We start from the raw sequence: 25437 nt of genomic DNA on the forward strand, positions 1-25437 counted from the left end.
AAACATAGCATGCAGGCCCTAAGAGAACATAGGAGGAGCCATGCTGGATCAGACCAAAGGCCTATCTAGTCCAGTATTGTTCTCACAAGCACTAACGTGATGCCTATGGGACGCCCACACGCAGGGAGAAGTGCAATAGCACGTCCCTCTTGTGTCTCCCAGCAACTGATATTGAGAGGCATACCGCCTCCAATACTTAAGGTAATATACAGCCATCCTGACTAATAGCCATTGTTATCCTCCACCAAAGAAATATGACAAGTATTTTGAAGATGTCTGATACTGTGTAATTGTGGGGAAAGGAAAACCTTTTCACAAACAGAATAGCAAAGCATTTTAAGCACACAGGAATAAGGCAGGCTATAGTGATGAGGGGAGAGACCTGTAATATGATTGAATAATCCAACTTCAAACTGCTCAAAATGGCCTAAAACATCATCTACCCTGCACTATTTCAAACCAGGAAAACCCCTGATACTTACAGTGAACATTAAAACTCAACATGAATGTTTGGTGTTACTGTTAGTTCTTCAGAACATAATAATGTTTCAAGACAAACTATATTATACTTACAACTTTCCATTTACTATTACCACTTCTCCCTCCTGTCTAAACATTCTGTATGCCAGCCTTCTCCAGAACATTCCATGCCATTTCCCCTTGACAAATATTACATACTATTTGCTCCTTCTATACTGTGTTTGTGTGTGTGTGTGTGTGTGTGTCTGTGAGAGAGAGAGAGAGAGAGAGAGAGAGAGAGAGAATGTCCCATACCTGCAGAAAAAACTCCATGGCATCCTAATGTACCTCCAGGTTCCCAAAACACCCACACGCCCTCACTAAGTAAATTAAAATGGGCATGCTCATGTTCTGTAAGCAATAAGCTTGTAGTGAACAAACTGTTTTCCCATTATTTATTGCCAAATATTTATGTCATAAGAAGGTGTTAACATCACAACTTAGAACAATTACAATTGATGAGAATGGTTGCCTGGCCCCAATTAACCCATTCAAGAATGTTTCATGTTTCACTTGTCCATTTTGGAATCTCTACCATCTGGCATGTCCTCATCTTATCTTGAAGTTTCCATGAAGTTTCCACTTAGTCTGACGGGCTAAATTTTTCTTGCCCAGAAATGTCCATGTTCCCTCTACCTCAGCACATCCAGTAGATACATGATTGACCTGGTTCGCATGACACGATAAGCTACTGGGTTGTTTCAGGGTAGCTTGTCATAACATCCGAACCCAGAGCTTTTTCATCATGGGTTGTTTTCCATGAATAAGCCATCCTGAGAGTTCATGGCTTGTTGTTGGGTTCTTCAGGATGGCTTGTTGTGACATCCAAACCCATCAGGGTGACTTCATCATGGGTTGTCTGGAATGGCTTGAGAGCCGCCCAATAAGAGTGGCAAAACCCCCTGCTTACAATCTTGCTGCTGCCGCCACCACCCTCCCTCATCCCTTGTCAGTGCCCTCTGCACCATGCTCCTAAAAAATCAAGGACATCGGAGAGTGTCCCAAATGCATTCACAACCTTTTGTTGTTTGTTGGGGTTTTTTGGTGTTGCACAAGTGCACACATTTGAAAGCCCACTGCTTTGAAATTTGATTAATTTTCCTCTCCACTTTACTACTCTGCCATGAAGCTTGCCTATATTTATCGATCCCATTCACTGCTCTGCCTTGAAATGCACTTGTATTTACAGATCCACCTCACTTCTCTTCCTTGTATCTTTACCGATCCCCCTCACCCCCTGCTCCATCTTCAAATTTGTATATCTTTACTGATTCCCATCACTGGTCTGCCTTGAAATTTCCATATCTTTACTGAACCCCATCACTGCTCTGTAACCTACGTGTATATCAGGCAGCTAACAATGGAGAGCAGTGGAGGGAAGCAACAAGCAGGAAGTGGGGACGGGGAGGGAATCCAAAAGAGCTGGTGGCTGCAGGAGAAGGAGCTTTGGCAGCAGGCGTAATTACTTCAGTAGTACCAGAAGCAACCTTTAATTAAAAAAAAAAGGTGTTTTCTAGCAAGGCAAGCACTGAATAGGAGGATGAAATTAACAAGGATATTGACAGAAGGGGTATGCTGAGGTAAGTAGCAGATAGGCGGTCTTGCGCTCCTGCACCCAATCGTCTGTCAGGAGTAACGAGCAAACCACCAACCCACCATGGCTTATTCTCAGGGTGGCTTATCATGATGTGAGAACTCGCCCATTGTCTTCCCTTTCCTCAGTTCCAGTATATTCCAATCAACCAGCCTGTTCATTCTCTCAACCCATCCCGAAGGCCCTGCTTCCTATTACCTCTGAGGAACAATCCCACAGTAGATATCAGAATTTCTAAAACCAAAACCACCAAGACACATCACAGGAGCAACCAAATGCATCTGCTCTCACATGCTACAGATCAAGAACATTGTAGGCCTTACCACTTTAGTTGCCTCTTTAAAACAAACCCTATAGTTCTGTAAGACGATGAATTGGCCAATAATACTGCAAAGTCCAGACTGTGGTAGAGACCTAAGAAAGAGACAGAGGGAGAAGTTTATGGGTAAAGAAGTCTTCAAACATAAACAGGAAGTTTGTCAACAAGATGGTGTTTGTCACATTGCCTGCAAAGGGCAGGATTTCATGCACCATGTGGAAAAATTCATCAATTTCCTCAGACTGCAGAGGAAAGTTTTTTTTAAAAAAAATCATTTTAAAAAGTCATCCAAAAGTCATACTGTAGATGATAGCAATGGTACATTTGAGAATATATTTATTTTAAAATGCTTGTATATCACCATTCCAAGACCCAGTTCTGGGCACCGCACTTTAAGAAGGATGCAGACAAGCTGGAGAGGGTTCAGAGGAGGGCAACAAAGATGATCAGGGGACTGGAAACAAAGCCCTATGAAGAGAGACTGAAAGAACTGGGCCTTGAGAGGAGAAGACTGAGGGGAGATATGATAGCTCTCTTCAAGTACTTGAAAGGTTGTCACAAAGAGGAAGGCCAGGATCTCTTCTGGATCATCCCAGAATGCAGGACACGGAATAATGGGCTCAAGTTACAGGAAGCCAGATTCCAGCTGAACATCAGGAAAAACTTCCTGACTGTTGGAGCAATATGACAATAGAACCATTTACCTAGGGAGGTAGTGGGCTCTCCCATACTGGAGGCATTCAAGATGAGGCTGGACAGCCATCTGTCAGGGATACTCTGACTTGGATTCCTACACTGAGCAGGGGGTTGGACTTGATGGACTTGTAGGCCCCTTCCAACCCTACTGTTCTATGATTCTATGACCCCATGTAGTTTACATAAAAATGCAGTAAAACAATATAACCATACAAGCAGTACCTGCAAGAGGTTTTAGAAATAAAAAGTTGAACTTGTATATCCTCTGTGGGGGGAAAAATATGTGTCCCCTCATATTAGTTTTCCTTAGCCAAAAACACATATTGCTCATCACTTACCCTGTATCCCTCTTCTTCCCACTACATTGCTCTTTTGGGGGTGGGACTGCGAAGAGCTCCAAATGGATCTCTCCGAACTGTGGGAATGGGCATTAAACTGGCAAATGAAATTCAATGTAAGTAAGATAATGCACATTGAGAGAAAATATTGCAGCTTCACATATTTGCAGATAGGGTCTGAGCTGGCAGCAACTGACCAAAAAGTGTTTTTGTGGATTGCTCAATGAAAACACGACATGACAGCCCATCATAGCTTAATTTACCCGTGGCGGCTGTTGCATCATGTTGGGAGCCTGTGAGAACCATTTTTGCATGGCACCCGCAGAAACCCAACTTGCCATGGTTTGTTGTATTGCGTGAACCCAGACAGCAGGGGTTGTTTGAGGATTAGACAGCCCTCAAATAATCCATGGCTTGTTTTAGGGTTATTTGAGGGTTGTCAAAGGCAAATCCCATATTGGGCATCACTAGGATAGGAATAAAAAATAAAACTGCCAGTATCGTACTGACTTTTACAAATCGAAAAGGCAATGCAATGAAACTTGGAATACTGCATAGAGTTCCTATTGGTTGTGCCACTAGGATACCATAGAGCAGGGAAGGGATATTGTAGGAGGATAGTGTAGAGCAGGGAAAGCCACAGAAAAGGGAAAGCCAAATAATCAAGGGGCTGGAGCAACTCCCTTATGAGAAAAGGTTACATTTTGGGCTCTGTAGCTAAGAAAAAAACAGGCAAATAAGGAGGGACATGACAGAAGTATATGAAATTATGCATGGTGTGGAGAAAGTGGATAGGGAGTTTTTCTCCTTCATAATACTAAAACTCAAGGTCACCCAATGAAACTAAATGGTGGGAGATTCAGGACAGATAAAAGGAAGGACTTCTTCACACAGCACATAATTAAACCATGGAATTTGCTACCACAAGATGTGATAGCAACCAGCTTGGATGGCTTTAGAAGGGGATTAGACAAATTAGAGGAGGATAAGGCTATCAATTGCTACTAGTCCTCATGGCTATATGCTACCTCCAGTATCAGAGGAAGCATGCTGGAAGACACAAGCAGGGGAGTGCTATCGCGCTTATGTCTTGCTTTCCACAGGCATCTGGTTGACCACTGTAGAAAGGGAATACTGGACAAGATAGGCCTTTAGCCTGATTCAGCACAGCTCTTCTTATGTTCTTATATGAAGACCAAAATTCATCCTTCAACTTTTTTTTTCAATTCAATGTTGCGTTGAGCCACAATTCTGAAACACTTTGAAGCATTCATAGGACAGTCAACAGGCCAGAAAAATAAACTTGTGGTGGTTTTACATAACCACCCTGTTAAAAAGGTTGCATGATAAGCCCTCAAAACACGGTTTTGCTGAGGAACTTGGGAGAAACTTTTGCCACAAGGTCATGCAACTCCCATGAGACAGAGTTGTTCTTCCCTAGAAGAAAATCTGGTTCTGGAAGCTCTCCAAAAGAGCATCCTGGAAAGCAGCTGTCTCTATCTTACGATCTTAACATGCACATTTTTTTATGTTTGTAAATTTCATTGAGCATTTTAATGGAAAGGCAGGATATGAATGTTTCAAATAAATAAAAATATTTTTTCCAAGAAAAAGATGTTTTAGAATCTACCCACTCCCAGAAAAGTAGCAACTTTTAATCAAAATTAAGTAAAGAGTGATCGTGGAACCTAACACACTATAAACACAATACACCAATAAAAATTAACATGGCCTGAATATGAACCCATGCAACTCACTGCTGGATTACAGCTCACAACCCCAGACCTTCTGCTTAAGGCAGAGGATAAAATCCAATGGAAGATTCAGAGGAAAATCGGCAAAGGCCAAATACAACTACTATATCTTCTGTGGGAAGCACCATTTTTCTAAATTAAATCTTAGGGAGGCTAAATATTAAATCTTTATCTTGGCTAAAGTTAGTTCACCACTCTGTGTCTAGGCATTGTTTTTTCTACAATATTGCAGAAATTATACAAGAATAGAGAGCAGTTTGGAGTCACCAATGTTTCTGGAATCACTACCAGGCTGTTTACCCAAACACTAATTTCACCCAACCAATTTGATGACTTCCCAGTTAGAAAGCAACCCCAGAATCTCTTCTACCACATCCAAGAACCCAAAGCAAAGGTTAAAACTGACCATGTTGTCATCTGAGCAGCTTTGGCTGTAACAACCACTCGGATATAGTGATGCCCATCTGCGATGCACAGAACAGCGGCTGGACATTGCTCATCATGATGTAGGGCCCTTGTCCCGCCCAAAACCTAGTAGCAAATTTGGGGGAGAGAGCAAGAAATAAGGTCAGCCATTCCCAACAGATGCAGGAAACGGGACCACACTAGTCCAGAGTATTTCTTTCTTTTCTTTTTTTTAAGGATGAGGCAAATAGGGAAACCTGCACATTTGGAAGCTGCAACAGGGCAATATAATTACAGGGACCAACCAAAATGTCTCAAAAGTAATAAACAAGCTTCTGGGTTCTCCAGAAAACTTCTTCAGGCTGAATGCCAAGTTTAAAAAAAAAAGGAGTTGGGGTGAGAGAAGTAGTTGAGCATGATGAACCCCAAGTCTGCATTACGTAACAATTTGCAGTACGGTTTTAAGATGCAAGCACAGGAGGTAATATACAGATTTAGCACAGCCTAATCTAATTAAAACTGTGTTATGCTTCCTGCACTCCATTTTAAGGCTGTTACAAACTGCAGACTTTGGGGGATTTTTCATCATGTCCAACTTCCTCTGTTATTTGGCTTAAAATCCAACCTGAGTAAGCTTGCTCACTAATCTGTAACAATTTAGGTAGTCCTAATAAACGTATTGCCCTACTTTTGGATTTTTTTCCGTAACAGGCCAACAGGACTACTTACTATTTGTGTATGTCTGAGGAACTTTGAATTTGGAGAGGCTGTTGGTTAACGTCCCCCACCACCCACCCTGGTCTCTGCTATACCTGCGCTTCTTATGTATGCAGGAGTGCCAGAATTCATCACTACTTCTTTGTATGACTAGTAAAATGCACAGTCTGACTCTGGGTGGATTGTTTCACATTCTAAGGGTGTATTCCTATGCATGTTTAGACAGAAAAAAGTCCTACAACTCCCAGCATGCCCCAGCCAGCATAGTTGACTGAGGCATGCTGGGAGTTGTAGGACTTTTTTTTCTGTCTAAACATGCATAGGATTGTGCCCCAAATCAGCTTGAGGCAAAACAAGGGAGGGGAAACCAAACACTGCTTTATATATATATATATATATATATATATATAGTCACCTAATCTTACTGGATTAATCATATGCGTTTCAGTTGATTAGGCAGATAGACAATCAATTACATCTGCATTCATGTGCATATGAGAAAAAATCAACAGTTCTAAGGAAATACTGTGTAGGATCCAACTATGCCCAAACACTGGTGCTAATGAGACTGTGCTAGTCTAAACCAACACTTGCACAATGTAACTAGTGCTCGCTAGGGCAATGGCAAAAAGTAGCAATTTTCCATCAAGGGCAGTATTTAAAAAAAATAAAATAAAGTTAAATGAACCCACCTTCAAGACATGCCCAAGTTGTCCATCTTCTCTGGCTTCAGACTCCTTGTATTCCAGCAGAAGATTCACAATCCATGGCTCCAAGTAGCTAGGCCTATCCCTGTTTGTCTGGTTGTCCGCACTGTTTAAACTGGAAAAAATAAGCATTAGTGAAGTCAGACAACTACAAAAACAGAGCTGAAATGCAGCACGAGAGGACTGTGCGGGATACTACACAGTCTGGTTGACACATCAGGGCAGCAGGTCCCGGATTATTTAATCTAGGAACTGCAGGGATAAGCAGAGCATGGGACAGCCATTTCCGTTTTCACTTAACAACCCAGGTCAATTGTTGGGTTAACTCTGGGTTGTTTAACCCTGAAACAACCCAGAGTTTCCAGGTTTGGATGTCATGAAATGTTAATTGAAAACAGAAATGGCTCTCATGTCCTGCTAGTCCCTGCAATTCCTGAGTTAAACAACCCAGGAATTGCCACCATGATGTGCGAATCAGGTCAGTATATACACCTAGCATGCAATCACAGCCTTGGTTGGCTGTATTTACAGGTTGCTGTTCTAGAGATTCCTACTAGAAAGGAATTCAGAACACACTACTTTTCAGACAATGTTGTAGCATGCTTTATTTGTATGTGTATATGGACAACTTGAATGCTTCAGTGAAATGGGGGCTGGGGGAGAGAGACTGGTTTCACAGCAATTGCAGAGATTTCGCATATTAGAATGTTACTCTGGAAAATGTTTCAGCTGTTATGCCCCTTTCGTATCTATCCAGTTACTGGGCCAACCCACGTACAACCACCTGAATGGGACTATTAACACACTGACAGAAAGTGTTAATAGTCATCATTGAGTCAATGACTCTATCTCTTCACATGGATGATAATTATAAAGAAAGAGCACATGCACGTATAACTCCAAATATGGCCTCCGGAAACAGTCTGTTTTCCAAATAGATGTTCCTGTTGAACTAAAATACTACCTTTACTTGATGAGAAACGACCATACACTGGGTATAGTCTATGCAAACACAATTCGAATTTTGCATCACTTAAGCCCCAATCAGGTGTTAGAATAAGTTATGCACTTCATGTGAACTTATCATGTATCTTGTTTGCAAATTCACTGGTCGCACAAAGCACTTCTGAGTACGCCCATACAGGATTGTGCTGAAAGCGCACCAAGTCATCCAAAGCAAAGCAAAGCAAAGCAACATCAATGTTGTATTCGAGTGAAAGGACAAGGTGGCTTCAGAGCTAAAACCCACCAAGTGGGTGGCTTTCTTTAAAGAGAAGGGAGATCCCCTAGAAATGATGGGGTCCCAGATCGTGCCGTACACGCCACAGGATCGCACGTTGGTTAACCGGGATTTGCAAAGCGCTCACCAGCGCTTCCCCACCAGGCTGCTTGACGGCCTCTGCCATGTTCCACGCCAGCCGCACCGGGGAGCTGCGAACTCACCGCTCGGGCTGCAAGCCCCGTGGCGACCTCCGCTCCCGCCACGATCGCCCGCGGTTCATGGGTATGGCTGAAGTCCCGCGTCGAGCCCGCGCTTTGGGTAGGAAGCAGGCCTCATCTCCCAGCTCCTCCTCCCGCCGGCCGTTAAGCACAGCTCGGTGTCAGCGGGCTGGATGGAGGGGGAGCTAGTCAGGCAGCGAGGGGCAGAGCCTTCGCGCCTGCCTCGCCCCTTCGCGGCCGGCAAAGGACGGCCGCCGCAAGGCAGGAAGAGGAAGCCGCGGCGGCTCAGGCTGCGAAAGAAGCAGCCCGCCCTGCTCAAGATGTCGGGCGGATGCGCGCAGGGCGCGACCCTCATTCTCTCCTGCGCTTCGCGAGCTAGACTCCTGTGTGTGCGGGCGCGCGCTCACACGAATAACAGCTCCCCGGAGTCCGGCAAGGCTTCTGTGCGAACGGGCTTTGTCTAGTAGGACCGGACCCTGACGCCACGCCTCCCCCTTAAGGAGCAATTCTTTGCCGGTTCAGGCAGAACAAAAGTTCTACAGCCTCCAACCGAAGTCCCACAACTGGCTGGGGAACGCTGGGCGTTGCAGGACTTGTTTCTGCCTAACCCTGCGTCGGGTTGCGTCCTTCAGCTCCTTGCGAAAGGGTTTTACGCAAGCTCTGGCCGTAGTGAGGTATTCATAACGTTGCCACCCGCGGCCTCTGCGGGGACGCACGGGGCGACGATTTGCTACACTTGCTGGCAAGAATTTCCGCTCGGGTTTGAAGGGCGAGATGGGAACAGAAGAGTACAGCCCGGCTGTTCTGTACCTTGCTACTTGCAAGCTCCAGAATACAAGCAACGACCTTTTGTGTTTTCCCAGGCCTTGTAAATTCAATGTTTATACCGTTTTTAGCTCTCTGGATGTTGTTCCTCTGTCCTCAGTTTTTTAAATGGATTTGCTGCCGCAAAGTTTCTTTTCCTCTGCTTTCTATTTTAACAGTGATTTTATCATGGGGCTGTATTTTGTTGTTTTACTGTCGTTTCGTCCATCTTAATTAATCCCCGTAAGTTGCCCAGAGAACTCCAGTTATAGGGCAGCCTGCCTATATATTGTTTGTATGTATGTACGTACAAATAAATAAACACGGTTGAACACTGTCCAAACACTGATTGAGGCAAAATGTCACCAGCCCTTTAAGGGAGATCATACAACTTCAGCTAGGGGTACCAGGTTTCTTTTAAAAGTTCAAGAAATGTTGCTGCGGTACATATGAACATATAGTAATGTGGTGTAGTGGTTAGAGTGTTGGACTGGGACTGGAGAGGGTTCTCATCCCCACTTGGTCATGACTCTCAGCCAGTCACTAACTCTCAAGCCTAACCTACCTCACAGGGTTCTTGAGAGGATAAAATGGAGAAGAGCAGGATCATGTAAGCCAGGCCCCTTGCAAGGAGGAAAATGGCGGGATGTAACTGTAATAATACACTAAAAATAAACAGAAAAATCCCATATCATTTGTATCATGCAATTTCAAGCACGCAAAATGCTTCATGTGCATTATCAAGTTGGCAACAAACCTGTAAGGCAGCCTCATCCAATCTGGTGCCCTCCAGATGTTTGATTACAACTCCCATCATTCCCAGCCAGTGCACCTATTGGTCGTGATGTCTGGGGATGATGGGGTTGTAGTCCAACACATTTGAAGGGCACCAGGTTGAGGAAGGCTGCTGCAAGGTAAGTTATTATTATTATTACCCTCACGTTGGGGGAAGGGGGAACATACAAGCTGGGAGAGAGTGGCTTACCTAAGGCCATTTAGTTATTCATGGCAGAGGTGAGATTTGAAAGGGGGACTTTTATTGAAGATAAGCAATCCTAAATTGCTTATCCTAAATGTGCATGCTTAATTGCACATAGGAGCATTAATGATTAGATAGGAAAGCATTTCTTACACAATATTGCCACCTGTTGGATGCTTCATGAAATGCAGATCAACACATTGAGGGGACAATTGTATGCATGTTTAGACAGAAAAAAAAGTCCTATAAGTCCCAACATTCCCCAGCCAGCATGGCTGGCTGGGGAATGCTGGGAGTTGTAGGACATTTTCTGTATAAACATGCATAGGATGGTGTCCTTAGATACTACATCTGACTACAATCCAGCCTACAGTGGTGCACATACAGTCAGGTCCAGAAATATTGGAACAACAATAACTGTTTTGGCAGTTGGCCTCTGTACACCACCACATTGAAGTTGAAAGGAAACACACCCAGATGGGAGCGAAGTCAGGGCTTTCAGCTGTAATTCAAGGGGTGTGACAAATGTGGGGCAGTAACCATCCAGGAAGGACAGCCAGTGGCATACACACACACCCATTGTTGGTGGCTCATAAGTAATGGAACGAATGGTTGACAAGCAGCTGCATGGCCAAGTGTGGCCTGTTTCCTGGGTACCCCATGACCAATGAGCCACCAGCGAAGGGTGTGTGTGTGTATGCCATATAACATATAGAAAACTAACCACTCTGCACTTACAATTAGAAGTGGTTGTGGAATGCTGGGAGTTGTAGGACTTTTTTTGGTCTAAACATGCATAGGATTGAGCCCTTAATCAATTAATGGTCCAGTTAAATCTATATTGATTTGCATACGAGAAAATAATTTATGATTCTACTTTGTTTTTAAATGATGTACAAATGTAAAGCCAGAGGTTTCAGCTTATTCCTTTCTCACAGGGAGAGAATGCCCTCCTTTGCCGAAGTGTTGAGCACCTGTGTTTGTATAAATGAAAAAATAATTTTTAACTATGTAAATCTGTTCCCCATTAAATCAGGAGTACCTAAAGTTGATTACCATGATTTAACTCATTTATTAGCTGCCAAACTTTACAGTACTAATTTAAATGTTAAATTCTAAAAAAAAAAGGTTATTTAAAAACTTTTATTAACAAATAATATAAAAGCAAAGTATAATAATCAATATAAAGATTAAAATCATACGTATAAGATAGGAATTTTCACAGTAACAATAGCTCTTGCAAAATTATCCATTTTACTCCATAGTAAACTCTCTTCGAAAGACTGAAAGCAAAAGGAGAAGGGGACGGCAGAGGATGAGATGGCTAGATAGCATCACCAATGCAATGAATATGGACTTGAGCACACTCCGGGAGAGAGCGCAGGACAGGAAGGCCTGGCGTGCTCTGGTCCATGGGATCACGAAGAGTCGGACACGACTGAACGACTGAACAGCAACAAAAACTCTCTTCACGCATCCTGATTGTTTTGCAGCTTCCAATAATCGTTAAAGTATTCCAGTCATCATAAAAAGTTCCTGATTTTCTTACAATACAATAGAATACACGTCTACTCAGAAATAAGTCCTGCTGTTTTCAGTGGCGCTTACTCCTGCGTAAGTGTGTACAGGATTACATCTGTAGCTCCCTTTCAACTTTTGTTTCACTCTTACCGAGTTAAGGGCGCAATCCTATCCAGTTAGGCAGCCGCCTCCAAGCTCAGAGGCGACCACCTATCCAAAGCAGGGCAGGAGAAGCACGGAGGGGATTGTTCCCTCTGCACTTCTCCTGCCCTGCAATTTCGGCTAGTCGAGCCGCGGGAGGGCTGAGCGGGGAAGGAGGCTGCTGTACGACACATTGGATGTGTCCTCCAGGCATCTCCACCCACCCTGCCCTCTGGGAACGCCCCTTTTCGGCCGCTCCACACTCCTCTTGGGAGCGCAGAGGACAGGGTTGTTCTGCACTGCCTCCAAGGCAGCACGGAAGTGGGGGGAGGTTGGTTCCTGGAAAACAAGATATCCTATGGCCGTCTAGCTGCTGTCTAGCAGCCATAGGATTGCTCCCTCTGTGGTTTAAGCTTAACCATATAGAGAATATGCCAGATACATTCAATCCATTCCTCCAGTTTCAGCCCATCAACTTGTTTCCACTTACCGGTAACTTCAACTGCTATCAAAAGTATATAGAATCATAGAACAGTAGGGTTGGAAGGGGCCTACAAGGCCATCGAATCCAACCCCCTGCTCAATGCAGGAATCCAAGTCAGAGCATCCCTGACACATGGCTGTCCAGCCTCGTCTTGAACGCCACCAGTGTGGGAGAGCCCACCACCTCCCCAGGTAATTGGTTCCATTGTCGTCGGTTCCATTGTCCAATTGGTTCCATTGTCGTAATTGTCATTACATGAATATGTAACAATTCATTTTGTTTGTTTGTTCTGGATCCAACGAGTCTTCTAAGTCTTCTCCCACCATTAATCATAGAGGGGCATCCAGCTGATAAAATAACATTATATTTTTATTCTTTTAATTATTGCATTTGTATCCTGCCTTTTTTCCTCTTGCAAGAAACCCAAGGCTGCTTACATGGTCCTCCACCTCTCCATTTTATCCTCACAACAACCCTGTGAGGCAGGTTACGCTGAAGGTCAGTGACTGGCCCAAAGTCACCCAATGAGCTTCATGGCCAAGTGGGGACTAGAACCTGGATCTCCCGACTCCCAGTCCAACACTCTAACCACTACACCACCCTGGCTCTTATATCAAGAATATTCTTCCAGGAAATGTGTGTGTGGGTTTTTGTTATGAAAAATACCGTGTGCTACTGAGTTTTGAGATGCCTTACAAGTTTTTCACTCGTAGGCCTCTTTGGGCCGCTTTGGATAAAGCGGCATCGAAATGTAATCAATCACCGAGAGCTCAGTCTGTTCATCAAGCAGCAGCAGCAGCACTTAGCTGCCAGAGGAGGTGCAAACGCCGTAACTGTCCGCTCATTTGTCAGCTGCCAAAGTTGTATTAGTGGTTTACACTACAGTGGAAAGGTGCTGTGAACTGGTGTGTGTAATTGGGTGTGACAGACCAGACCATGCATTGTGTACATGAGGTGCATTAGCAGAACAGAAACAAGACTGCGGGGAACAGTCAGCCAATCTGGCTGAATTGCTTTCAGCATCCAACACCCTGCCCCCCCCCCCCCCCGGTGAGTGTTTTCTAGGATGCGGGAATCTGTGTTGCCACATGCATTCTAGTTCTCCTTGTTCGTATTCGGTTAGAGAAACACACACACACACCCCCGCAAAAGAGACAGTGGGTAACAAAGCCACAGTTCTCCTGAATCAGATGATATGGTTCATTCCTGCACATTTCAAGGAGGTAGATTCACAGTGCTTGTTTGCAAATCTTATCCGTCTGCTCACAAATGGTGTGCGGTCGATCATTATTCTTCTTCTTCCCATTTTAGAGATAGGGGGCACATGCAAGTCATCCAATAGGTCTATAGCAGAGCTGGAATTTATAGCACAATTATATGCATGTCTACTCAGAAGTAAGCTTCATTGAGTTCATTGGGACCTACTCCCAGGTAAGTGTGGTTTAGGACTGCAGCCTTAAAACTCCGAAACTAACCAACACATTTGGTCTGCTTGATGGACCACACCAAAGTCTCTTGTCTCATTAGGGACTTTCTTGCAAGGATGTTTGTTTTTTGCACAATTTGAACTCTCTGACCAGTGGTGCAGCTAAGTAATTTTAGACACTGAACATAACGGTTTTATGGGGCCTCCCTTTAGATGGCCACATGCATTACTTTAGCTGTGAAGGACACAACATTTATCTTCTCCCCACCCTCCAACCAGCTTTCTATGCTTTAAAACTGCTTCCACATTCTTGATTTGTTAGAACAACAAAAAAACTATTTTCCAACTTGATTTTAAAAGCAGGTGCAGTACAGCCATCACAATGTGAGAAAATAGAAAGGATTTCCTAGCAGAATTTATCACAAACCAACAAATTACTACAAGGATATGTTCAGATCCTTTGCTTGAGCTTACCGTTCATTGGTCAGCATCTTCAACTTGTTTTGGCCTTTCAAACCTTAAACAGCCTGAGACCAGGATATCTCAAGAAAGATATGTTCAAGGAGGAGCTCTTTCCATATGAGCCTAGCTGACAACTTTGTTCCTCTTCTAAGGGCTTCACCACACCAGGCTTTTTATCACGCAACTTACCAGGGCTTCTGCTTCTGGATTCTTTGTGAGATTAAAATCTTTCTCAGCAAGTTCTATATGTTTCATTTTACAGCCACTAGATGGTGCTGTAGTTATAGCACAACTCCGTCATTACACACTGCCAATATATCAGATCAGCGTTCCTTATTGGGTTATCCCTGATCTTTTAAAACGTGGGATAAAGGTCAGAAAGCGGGGGAGATGCCTTGGAGGTTGATGACGTCATGTAAAGGACCCGCACACTTCTGTGAGTGACCAATCACAAGCATGAAATAAAAGCCTCGTGTAGAAATGCTCAAAGGCTCCACTTTAGTTCACCTCCCCCTGTCAGAGATATGGTGTGCAAAATATGCTGTGGTGCGTAATGTGTGGTGTAGCCTCCTCAGACAGGTCTGCTCAGCTCAGTCATTGCTCGCTTTTAGATGGGCAACAAAGATTGGTTTTATTCCAACAGAGATGACAGCATCTTTGGGCTGTCGTCTCCTCTGCTCTTGCCTTCTAGGCTGCAACCCTGTGCACCCTTACCAGGGAGAAAGTCCCATTGAACTTGATGTACTTTTGAGTAGACAAGTATAGGATTGCACTGTTATTCATGTTGGTTTTATTAATGATGTACTACTTTTATTTTGATTTATAAGTCACCTTGAGTATTTGTTAGAGTGGCAAGGTATAAATGCTGAATTTGTTTCATTTATTTTGAGGATTTATATCCTACTTTTCAATCAAATGATTCTCAAAGCAGCTTACAAGCAACAGATAGTAACACCCCCCCCCAAATCCCTGAAACTCACTAATACATACATATATACATACAGAACCAGCAGCCCTTAATCCTCTGGCTGAGATGCATGGGGCAATATCACACATCCCTTCTGCTCTCCAGTGTTCTTCCTAGCAGGGAGTGGTGGAAGCAAGCTCCCTGCAGCTGCGGAACACCTTGGAGAGCTCCTCTAGAGTTCTGACTGGTTCTGACTGAAACCCGCAGCGGTCTCTCTGCCCCACTGACATCAGAGCCAGCAGCCTCCAGCGCATGCTAGAGCCAATGGTGTAGTGGAACCAAGGCCCCCAGGGACGTAGCTCCAGCTTTATTATTAAGAACAAAAGAAGAGCCCCGCCGGATCAGACCAAGGGTCCATCTAGCCCAGCATTCTGCTCACACAGTGGCCAGCCAGCTGCCCACCGGAAGCCCACAAGCAGGACACAAGTGCAACAGCACCCTCCCGCCCATGTTCCCCAGCAACTGGAGTACATAGGCATACTGCCTCTGATTACTAGAGGTAGCACATAGCCATCAGGACTAGCAGCCATTGATAGCCTTTTCCTCCAGGAATTTGTCCAGGAATTTAAAGCCATCCCAATTGGTGGCCATCGCTACCTCTTGTGGTGGTGAATTCCATAGTTTGACTATGTGCTGTGTGAAGAAGCCCTTCCTTTTATCTGTCCTGAATCCCCCACCAATCAGTTTCATGGGATGAACCCATTGGGTTCTAGTATTTTGAGGAACGGAGAAAAACATCTCCTTATCCTAATGCGAAGAGAAAACTCTCTGGAAAAGACCCTGATTCTGGGAAAGGCTGAAGGCAAAAGGAGAAGGGGACGGCAGAGGATGAGATGGCTAGATAGCATCACTGATGCAATGAATATGGACTTGAGCACGCTCCGGGAGAGAGCGCAGGACAGGAAGGCCTGGTGTGCTATGGTCCATGGGGTCACGAAGAGTCGGACATGACTGAACGACTGAACAACAACAATCCATATTCTCCACACCATGCATAATTCTGTAGACTTCTATCATGTCTCCCCTTACCCTCCTTTTTTCCAAGCTAAACAAGCCCAGCTGTTGTAACCTTCCCTCATAGGGGAGATGCTCCAGCCCCTTGATCATTTGAGTTGCCCTTTTCTGCACTTTTTCCAGCTCTACAATATCTTTTTTTACATGTGGTGGCCAGAACTGTACAAAGTAATCTAAGTGTGGTTGTACCATAGATTTGTATAAGGGCAGTGTGGTATTGGCAGTTTTATTTTCAATATTTTATTAGCAGGGATGCTGAGGTCATCTGCCAGCCCCCTGAGACTTCCCAGTTCCCTCTGAGCTTAGCTTGAATCCCTACAGTAGCTGGGGGTGGGGAATGAATTTTCCCTTGTTGTAAAGTAGTTTGAGGTGGCTTGGTTTTGAAAGGGCAATTAAGACCCCTTCGCTCTACAAAAGACCTGCTCCTGGTAGAGATGGAAAGTGTAAGAACTAGTTGTTGATATGGATCTGCACAGCTGCCTGCAATTTTGGACTCACCTTTGGGGGGTGGCTATGGGGACTGCCATGATAAGCACCTGCAAATTTACCGCTACACCGCTGGCCAGGGCCAATACTTTTAAAATGACTCACTGCACCATTCAGGCATCCATACCTGCCAACATCTATTCCCCTGCATTTAACTGCCTAAAGCATCTCTGCTCCACTCTGCTGCATGGTAAGGGCCTATCTTGACCTCCCACACCCCAATACGAGCCCTGTGATAACTATCCCAACAAAATAATGTTTGTGCAGTGCAGAAGACAATATGGCAAGAGCACTTTTAGCTCCATCAGACATCTGCTAAGTTGCTGACTTCAGGCAGGCCGAACATCTGACAGGACAGCAAATGCAGACAAGCTCGGCACCAGCCTCATGGGGCAAGATATCCATGGCGCTTCCTGCAACCCATGTCCTGGGCAGAGATGATAAGAAGTTCAACCAACTGCCAAGGTGGAACCGCCCTCAGTGCTTGAACCCAACCCAGCATATAAAAAACTGTCAGGCTGCAGGAGTCATCGGCAAGGGAGAAGGCGCTCTCTCAGGCGAGCATCTGGGAGAGCATCTTCTCCCTTACCAACCTGCCTGGTCACCGAGGTCATCAGAGGGCTCACTCCTGGTTGGTTCCATATGGAGTCCAGCAGAAGAAGCGCCTTCAGTGTGATGGCCCCCTTTCTTTAGAATTCCCTGCCCCTGGAGGTCAGGCAGGCACCAACACTGCATTGCTTCCGGAGTCTCCTAAAAACAGCACTGTTCCAATCCCTTAATTGACCAGTCACAGTTTTTATTGCCACTTTCTTTTTAAAAAGTATAATTTTAATGTGGTGTTTTAATCTTTTTACTCTTTTACTGTTTTATCTTTTGTGTTCACCGCTCTGAAATATGTTCTAGATGTGGAGCGGTATATAAATATTATAAATAAATGAATAAATGGTGAGAATGGAAGCTTCTGGCTAAGGGTAAACCCAGAGCAAGCTGGATTCTCCGACCTGAATCCTGCAGCCACCAGCCCGATGCACCAGAAGGTAGCAGAAAAGGGTGCAGGGTAGATGGAGCCTCTAAAATCAAGCTGTTTCATGCACAATGATCCCAAACTGCTGTGAAACCACAAAGATGCCAGCGTTGCAGCAGAACGACTATTTGCTCTAGTTTCCACCACAGAACATGAAGTTCTGTGGTTCATAGGTCATCACAATATACAGCCCACCTGTGGCATGTCACAAATCTCACACAGGGTGCTTGTACATCAGTGTGCAGCCAAGGTTAAAACGATTTATTTGTCCCTGTGCAGGTGCAGCCTAAGGTCCCTCTTGGGAAATCAGCACGACCCATCTCTGAATCCTGAGACAGATGAATTCCCTCTGGGGAGCCACCAATTTCATTGCTCGAAAGCCAGGATTGTTTCTGTCAGCCATGTCCCGGTTTGCTCTAGCATGAGGAAGCCAGAGGCAGGGTCTCCATTGCTGCAAGTCAATGGATGTAATTTCTTTAAACGCTGAGTTGGTGTGGCTTCTGAAAAGGACAAAGCATCACCTCTATGTATCATGGGATAATGAATCATGGGATAAGCCTGGAAGCCGAACTACTGAAATATTTGGAATGGAACCTCACAGACACAGCAGATTCAACCACTCTGCCTTCACCGTAGGGTAATAGATCATTATTATTATTATTTATTAAATTTATTAATCGCCCATCTGGCTGGTCACCCAGCCACTCTGGGCGATGTACCGCATATAATAAAAGAGTTTAAAACAATAAAATTCTACAATAAAAACATTTTCTAGAATACCCTAACCCACCCCAAATGGGTTAGGGTATTTTAGAAGATCAGCCTTCCCCAACTGGGTGCCCTCCAAATCTGTTGGACTACAACTCCCACAATGCTCAGCCAGTAAGACTGAGGATTGCGGGAGATGTAGTCCATCACATCTGGAGGGCACCCAGTTGGGGAAAGCTGTACTAGTTGACCACAAGGTGGGTTGGAGATGGGTCCCACCAAGTTATGGTCACCCAGCCACTCTGGGCAATGTACAGCATATAATAAAACAGTTTAAAACAATAAAATTCTACAATAAAAACATTTTCTAAAATACCCTAACCCACCGCAAATGGGTTAGGGTATTTTAGAAGATCAGCCTTCCCCAACTGGGTGCCCTCCAAATCTGTTGGACTTGCTCAGCCAGTAAGACTGAGGACTGTGGGAGACGTAGTCCATCACATCTGGAGGGCACCCAGTTGGGGAAAGCTGTACTAGTTGACCACAAGGTGGGTTGGAGATGGGTCCCACCAAGTTACGGTTTCAAATTTTGTACGCTTGCCCTGCAGAACTGGGAGACAACATAGAGCAGCCTTCCCTAACCAGATGTTTTGAACTATAACTCCCACCAGCCCAGCAAAACTGACATGTAAGCATGGGAACTCATGCCCGCTGCTGAACTCAGTTTCCTGGGAATCTCAGCTTTCTTTTACTTCTTTGATCAAGTTCCTAGTCCCTTTTAAAATGTTTCTTAAGGCTGAGATCCTCAGCCCCCACCTGACCTGTTTTGCGCTGTTGTGCCATTGGTGCTTGCAGCCTTGACACTCCAGTGTCATTCCAGCCACAGGAGGATTTTGAAGGGCTTGTAGGGCAGCCTTCCCCAAACGGGTGCCCTCCAGATGTGTTGGACTACAACTCCCAGCATGCCCCAGTTAGCACAGCCAATTGTCAGGAATTTGGGGATTTGATATCCAAAACAACTGGAGGACACCAGATTGGGGAAGGTGCACAGTGCAAATTTTGGTCAGGGGTTAAATTGAGCCAGGATGCAGTGCAGTCTTAGCCAAAAGTCTGGAGAGCACCATGTTGGGGGAGACTGCACTAGGACCTCTATTTGATGCTAGGGCTTAGGCCTCGTGCAACTGAGTAACAATAAAGTTGGCAACACCGTGGGCATTTGGAGAAGCACTTCCTTCTTCCCACTCCATATATCCAATCGCTGCTCTTTATCACACATTTCAAACTGCCCCGTGGCCTTGCATCCCCTATCCCAACTCTCCCCTCTTAAATCCCAGTATATCCCTTCACTTCTCCAACACTTATCATCCTCAGCTATCCAGAGATCTTCTGCTCCTTCAAATGACTCTAGAATTGCTTCCCAGAATGCCTTTGCGATGCCCCCCTCTCTCTCCCTTCCTTCAAATCTCTCCTCAAACCCCACTTTTCCTATGGTGCAACCCCTTTGTCCTCATCTGCTGAAACCAAGCCTTTGAGGCTGCATTCCTATACAGACGCACCTGGGGTAAGTCCCATTGAACTCAATAGGACTTACTATTGAACTGAAATAAATACATATTTAGTATTACATTTATATCCCACGTTTCTTCCTCCAAGGGACCCAAGGCAGTGAACACAATCCTCCTCCTTTCCATTTTATCCTCACAACAACCCTGTGGGGTAGGTTAGGCTGAGAATCAGTGACTGGCCCGAAGCCACCCAGTGAGTTTCGTGGTCAAATGGAAACTAGAACCCAGATCTTCCAAGCCCCAGCCCAACACTCTAACTGCTACACCACACTATGCACGTCTAGAATTGCACTGTAAGTATACATAACTGAACTCAACGCATGTTCTTTTTCCGTTAAGCTCGCCTTACTCTTCCTTCCGCTTCCTCTGTTGCACACTCCCTGTGTCAATTTTTTACTTGCATACATACATGCACACATATCTTAGAAGGGTGCACTTCGAAGTCTATGAGCCCCAGCACCTTTTATTTAAAAAAAAAAAATGATTTCAGTATGCCAGAGACAGCCAGGGACCCTTCATACATTGTGCACCTGCCTTTCTCCCTCCGTAACTGGGAAGCATCAGCAGCAAGCTTCCCAGTGTTAAGTCAGGAGGGCACACGAAAAGCAGGGGCTGCCCAAGACGTTTTGCTGCCAGGACATGATGGAGCCCCCCATTCCATGTACAGAAGCCAACTGGATTAGCAGTTGAACCTGACTTCAACACTAGCAACAGAACAACACCCTCCATCACCCCTGAGAGCAGTGAGTAGTTTAGGGAGTGCAGGACAGGCCGTGTAACACACACAACTCTGTCCCTCCAACAAAAGGGCTCAGGAAGAAGGACCTGGGGAGGGCACCATAGAGTAAACACCATTTATTCGTAGTATTTTTTATTATTTATTACATTTCTATACCACTTAATAGCTGAAGCTCTCTGGGCAGTTTACAAAGATTAAAAACATTAAAAATACAATACAGAGAGAGTAAAAACCATTTACATAAAAAACACATGAACAGACAATATACACAAAAGAAACATATATCTAGAACAACTCAAAAGCAAACACCCATAACCATAAGACATTCCAGGATGGATTAAAACTTATCATATGCTGCCGAATGCCTGGGAGAAGAGAAAGGTCTTAACCTGGCACCGAAAAGATACCAATGTTGGTGCCAGGCGGGGGAGATCATTCCATAATTTGGGGGCCACCAACAAAAAAGCCCTCTCCCTTGTCACCATCTTCTGAGCTTCCCTCAGTGTAGGCGTCAGAGGAGGGCCTTAGATGGTGAGCATAGGATACAGGTAGGTTCATGGTGGGAGAGGCGCTCCGTCGGGTATTGTAGTCGCAAGCCATGTCAGGCTTTATAGGTTAAAACCAGCACTTTGAATCGCACTTGGAAACATACAGGCAGCCAGTGCAAGCAGGCCAGACTTGGTCTTATATGTTCGGACCTTCTGGGCCCTGTTATCAATCTGGCCGCCACATTTTGCACGAGCTGCAGCTTCTGCACCGTCTTCACAGGCAGCCCCGTGTAAAGTGCATGGCAGTAATCTTTGCTGCCTCGCTCTGCCTAATGATAGGGCCGGCTCTGCTTGGGAGACAATGGAGGGAGAACGTGAGGAAGCCGAAGTAGCCCTATTCCCCGGGCTTTGGTTGCACTGATAAGTCTGAGCCTGGTGCTCTTGACGTCCATTTTCCGTTTATGGCACTGGCCATGCCCACAACAAAGAGAATGAGAGAGCATTTGGAGCCATTGGAAACAACATTATCTTGCCAAAGGCTGAAAGGCCGGGGTGGGGAGTGGGGATACAGCTCACTTCTTGCGCCCCGTCACTGTATCAGCCAGGACCACAGCTTCCAATAAATCCTGCAGGGGAACGGACCGAAATGTTCCCATTAATGCCAAATGGCATCCACACACTCTCTGCACGCTCCCCCCGCAACCCCACAACAGCACAGCCTCCTTCAAGCATGAGGTCCTCCTCACAAAAGTACAAACCAGTTAAGGTCATCCAAAGAAGCTGTTGTACAGCAGGGCTGCACGTTAAAAACGAGCAACCTTCAGCCTCCAGTTGGGCGGGGGAGATACGGAACTCACTCCGTTTATTAGCTTCCCTCAGCAGACAGCCAGTAGAACGTGGGGCCACCCGATAAAATTGCATGGCTGGAGATTGTGGACAGGCAAGAGGAAGGACACCTTCACCCAACACGGAATTAGCGTATGGCATTCGCTACCACAAGAAGTGATGATAGCCACTAGCCAAGATGGTTTTAAAATGGGATTGGAGGGTCAGAGGGGAGGGGCCGTGGCTGATTTGCATGCAGGAGGCCCCAGCTTCGATCCCTGATCCACAGCAGGTAGGGCTGGAAAAATTCCTGCCTGAAACCCTGGAGAGCTGCTGCCAGTCAGTGTCGACAGTACTGGGCTAGATGGATCAATGGTCTGGCTCATAAGGCAGCTTCCTATGGGTCTAATCCAACACAAGTCCAATTTAGAGTAAACCCATTGTAATGAATGGGATTTAAGGTAGTCATGACTAACCTGGATTTCACCTTATGTTCCTAAGGCTATCACAGTATTAGCCATGATCAATATATGAACCCCACCCCCCGCTGCAAGGATGCCACTGGATATCAGTTGGGGGGGACGGGGGACAGATGGAAAGGGAAACTGCCTCCCATGACCTGCCTGTGGGCTCCCGAGAGGCATCCAGTTGCTCATTGTGGGAAAATGGATGCTGTCTTAGTTGGATCTTTAGTCATCTTATGTTCTTACTCTGCAGGATAAATGAGATAAAAAACAACAACTGCAAAGCACTTTGCACACTCTGGCTGAACTAGCCGTGCCAAGCCTGTAGAGTCTTCTAAAGTGTAAAATCAAACAAGAAAAGTGCATGCAATAAAACTGTAAGAAAAAATCTCTTTCATGTTTAAAAAGCCCATTTCCAACCCCTGTGGTGGTAGAAAAACTTGGCAAATGTCAACGTGACGGCAAAAAGATCTAAAGGCTTTGATCGAAAAATAAATAAAGGAATAGCATCAAGAAACTTAAAAAAAGAAGTTAAAATTCATGACGTTTAAACAATCTTGTGGCACTGGGGAGGGGTATGTTGACTCAAGGTTTGTAGCCTTGCTCCTGGCAACTTTGTTCCATTCCTATTTTTAAAGATTTCAAGGAGCGGAAGCATAAACTGAGTCTCGGACCAAAGCCAATTCCATGAAAAACCGGATAATACTCCAACGCACTTTTCATTCCATTGTCATGAAGATCCCCCCTGGCTTTGACATTTGGGGCAAGAAGGGGAAAAGTGCAAAGAAGGGACAGAGCTAAGCTGCTTCTTAAACAACAAAGAGTCCTGTGTCACCTTAAAGATGATCACATTTATTAGGGCACAAGGCCCGGGGTGGGCAACTTGTGGCCCTCCAGATGTTGTCAGACTGCAGACTCCCATCAGCTGTAGACAGCATATCCAATGGTGGTAGATCATGGGAACTGTAGTCCAACAACATCTGCAGGGCCACAGTTGCATAAGCTTTCATGGACTACAGGCCACTTCATCAGCAGACTCTAGTCTTATGTAGAAGTGAAACTACAATGCAGCCAAGAGAACATAAGAACAAAAGAAGGGCCCTGCTGGGTCAGACCAAGGGTCCATCTAGTCCAGCATTCTGTTCACACAGTGGCCAACCAGCTGCCCACAAGCAGGACATGAGTGCAATGAGTGAAGAGACATGGTGGAGAACAAGGAGGTGAGAGAGACTATGAAGAAGAAAGGAAAACAATGATCTCCCTAAGATTCTGGGGGATTCTAACAGGTGCAGGAAAGGGAGCACCACTACGCAGGCTCCTCAAAAGTAATGCTGGGGAAGCTGATGTTCATCAGTCCTCTTCTCTCCCTCCATTGTTACTCTACTTAGCAAGAAAAGTGGGGAAAAGACTTGAGGTAGATTTTTTATTTTATTGCATTTATACCTCACCTTTCTTCCTCTTGCAAGGTACCCAAGGCAGCTTACATTATCTTCCTCCTCTCCATTTTATCCTCGCAATGACAACCCTGCAGGTAACTGCCCTCCTCTACCCAGAGCAACAGGTCTCAGGAATCTTGTCCACATCTGCCACTCTCAAGGGCTCTGTCAGTATCCTGCCTTGGGCAGCAGTGAGCTTTGGATGCCACAGGCATATTTTCTCACATGATCATTGCTAGAAATAATGTCCAATGTTCATAAGAATCTGTATATGGAGATTCCAGATGACGAGCCTGTTGAACTGTTACAGCAAGTTTTAGAATACAATCCCATACATGTCTATTTAGGAGTAATTCCTAGTGAGTCGAACAGGGCTTACTTCCAGGTAAGTGGGTATAAGACTGTAGCCTTATTGTGCCCTTTATAGGCTAAAGAAAACTTCATATCATATCAAATGTAATATATTTATTTATTCATTTACTTATGTACTGCCCAATAGCTAAAGCTTTCTGGGCTGTTCTCAACAATTCACACACAGAAAAACCAAAATAGAAACTATAACATTAAAACATTATACAACATTACAACCTTATAATAAAACATAGTCTAAAAATTGTTGAACGTACACAATTTAAAAACAATTCAAATAGCTAAAAATGATTTTAGTAAACAATTTCAATAACAGACCTGTTCAAGCCAGCTGACATAAGTGTCTCATCATATGCTATTAAATGCCCGGGAGTAGAGGGCAGTCTTAACCTGGTGCTGAAAAGATGACAGTGCTGGTGCCAGGCAGGCCTTAGTGGAGAGCTTGTTCCAGAGTTGGGGGGGCTACCACTGGGAAGGCCCTCTCCCTTATGGCACCTTCCGAGCCTCCTTCACAGGAGGCACTCAGAGGAAGGCCCCAGATGCTGATCATATGTATGAAACACTATCCTCAGTTGCTAGATACATGATATACACTCGGGGATACAAGGGTGGGTGGGGAGATTGTAAACAGTGGGGGCAAAAGGTCAAGGAATGCATGAGCTGTATTTCTTATATTTTGTGCTCGTTTATTCCTACTGTTTCCTCTGCACCCATGCGTATGTATATTATATCAGCCTGCGAACTAAGGAGGACATTTCTTGCATCTGATAAAAGAGCTTCTAAACACAGACCTGCCAAGACTCAAGGGTGCTTTAATGTCATGACCTCTGACCTGGAAGCTCCCCCCCCCCCGCCCCATGTTCCCCATTGCATGGGTATCAGTCAGCATTGCCAGGCATGCAGGAATTCTAACAGATGCACAAGAATTAAGGGCCAGTGGAGGCTGGTGGCTCCAATTTAAAAACAATTCAAATAGCTAAAAATGAGAGAGCCAGTGTAGTGTAGTGGTGAGAGTGACGGACTGGGAGCCGGGAGATCCGGGTTCT

The 25437-nt window shown here is 45.0% G+C and overlaps 1 protein-coding gene and 1 long non-coding RNA gene across 5 annotated transcripts in view; both read right to left on the reverse strand.

Annotated features, from left to right (window-relative positions):
• ACD (ACD shelterin complex subunit and telomerase recruitment factor) overlaps window positions 1–25437 on the reverse strand; it is a 43693-nt gene that overhangs the window by 15544 nt on the left and 2712 nt on the right. For 2 of the 4 annotated variants that reach the window (XM_084813162.1, XM_084813160.1), the window contains exons 1-4: window positions 8493–8652; window positions 7035–7164; window positions 5627–5751; window positions 2437–2527 (exon numbers count right to left, since the gene is read on the reverse strand). In XM_084813162.1, the coding sequence (XP_084669288.1) occupies window positions 2437–2527; window positions 5627–5751; window positions 7035–7164; window positions 8493–8551 (405 nt within the window). In that variant the 5' untranslated portion in view covers window positions 8552–8652. Of the gene's footprint in view, window positions 1–2436; window positions 2528–5626; window positions 5752–7034; window positions 7165–8416; window positions 8653–25437 lie in introns of those variants that run through there. The other 2 variants (XM_084813163.1, XM_084813161.1) reach the window with 2 other exon arrangements.
• Window positions 20913–24323, reverse strand: LOC146338951 (uncharacterized). Its single transcript, XR_014784735.1, has 3 exons — window positions 24035–24323; window positions 22746–22833; window positions 20913–21923 (listed from the first exon to the last, which is right to left on the reverse strand). It is a non-coding gene; the product is annotated as an uncharacterized LOC146338951 (long non-coding RNA).

Source organism: Heloderma suspectum, chromosome 8 (genome assembly GCF_057233095.1).
Source record: "Heloderma suspectum isolate Gila_16-S chromosome 8, 16-S_ref, whole genome shotgun sequence".
Lineage (NCBI taxonomy): Eukaryota > Metazoa > Chordata > Lepidosauria > Squamata > Helodermatidae > Heloderma > Heloderma suspectum.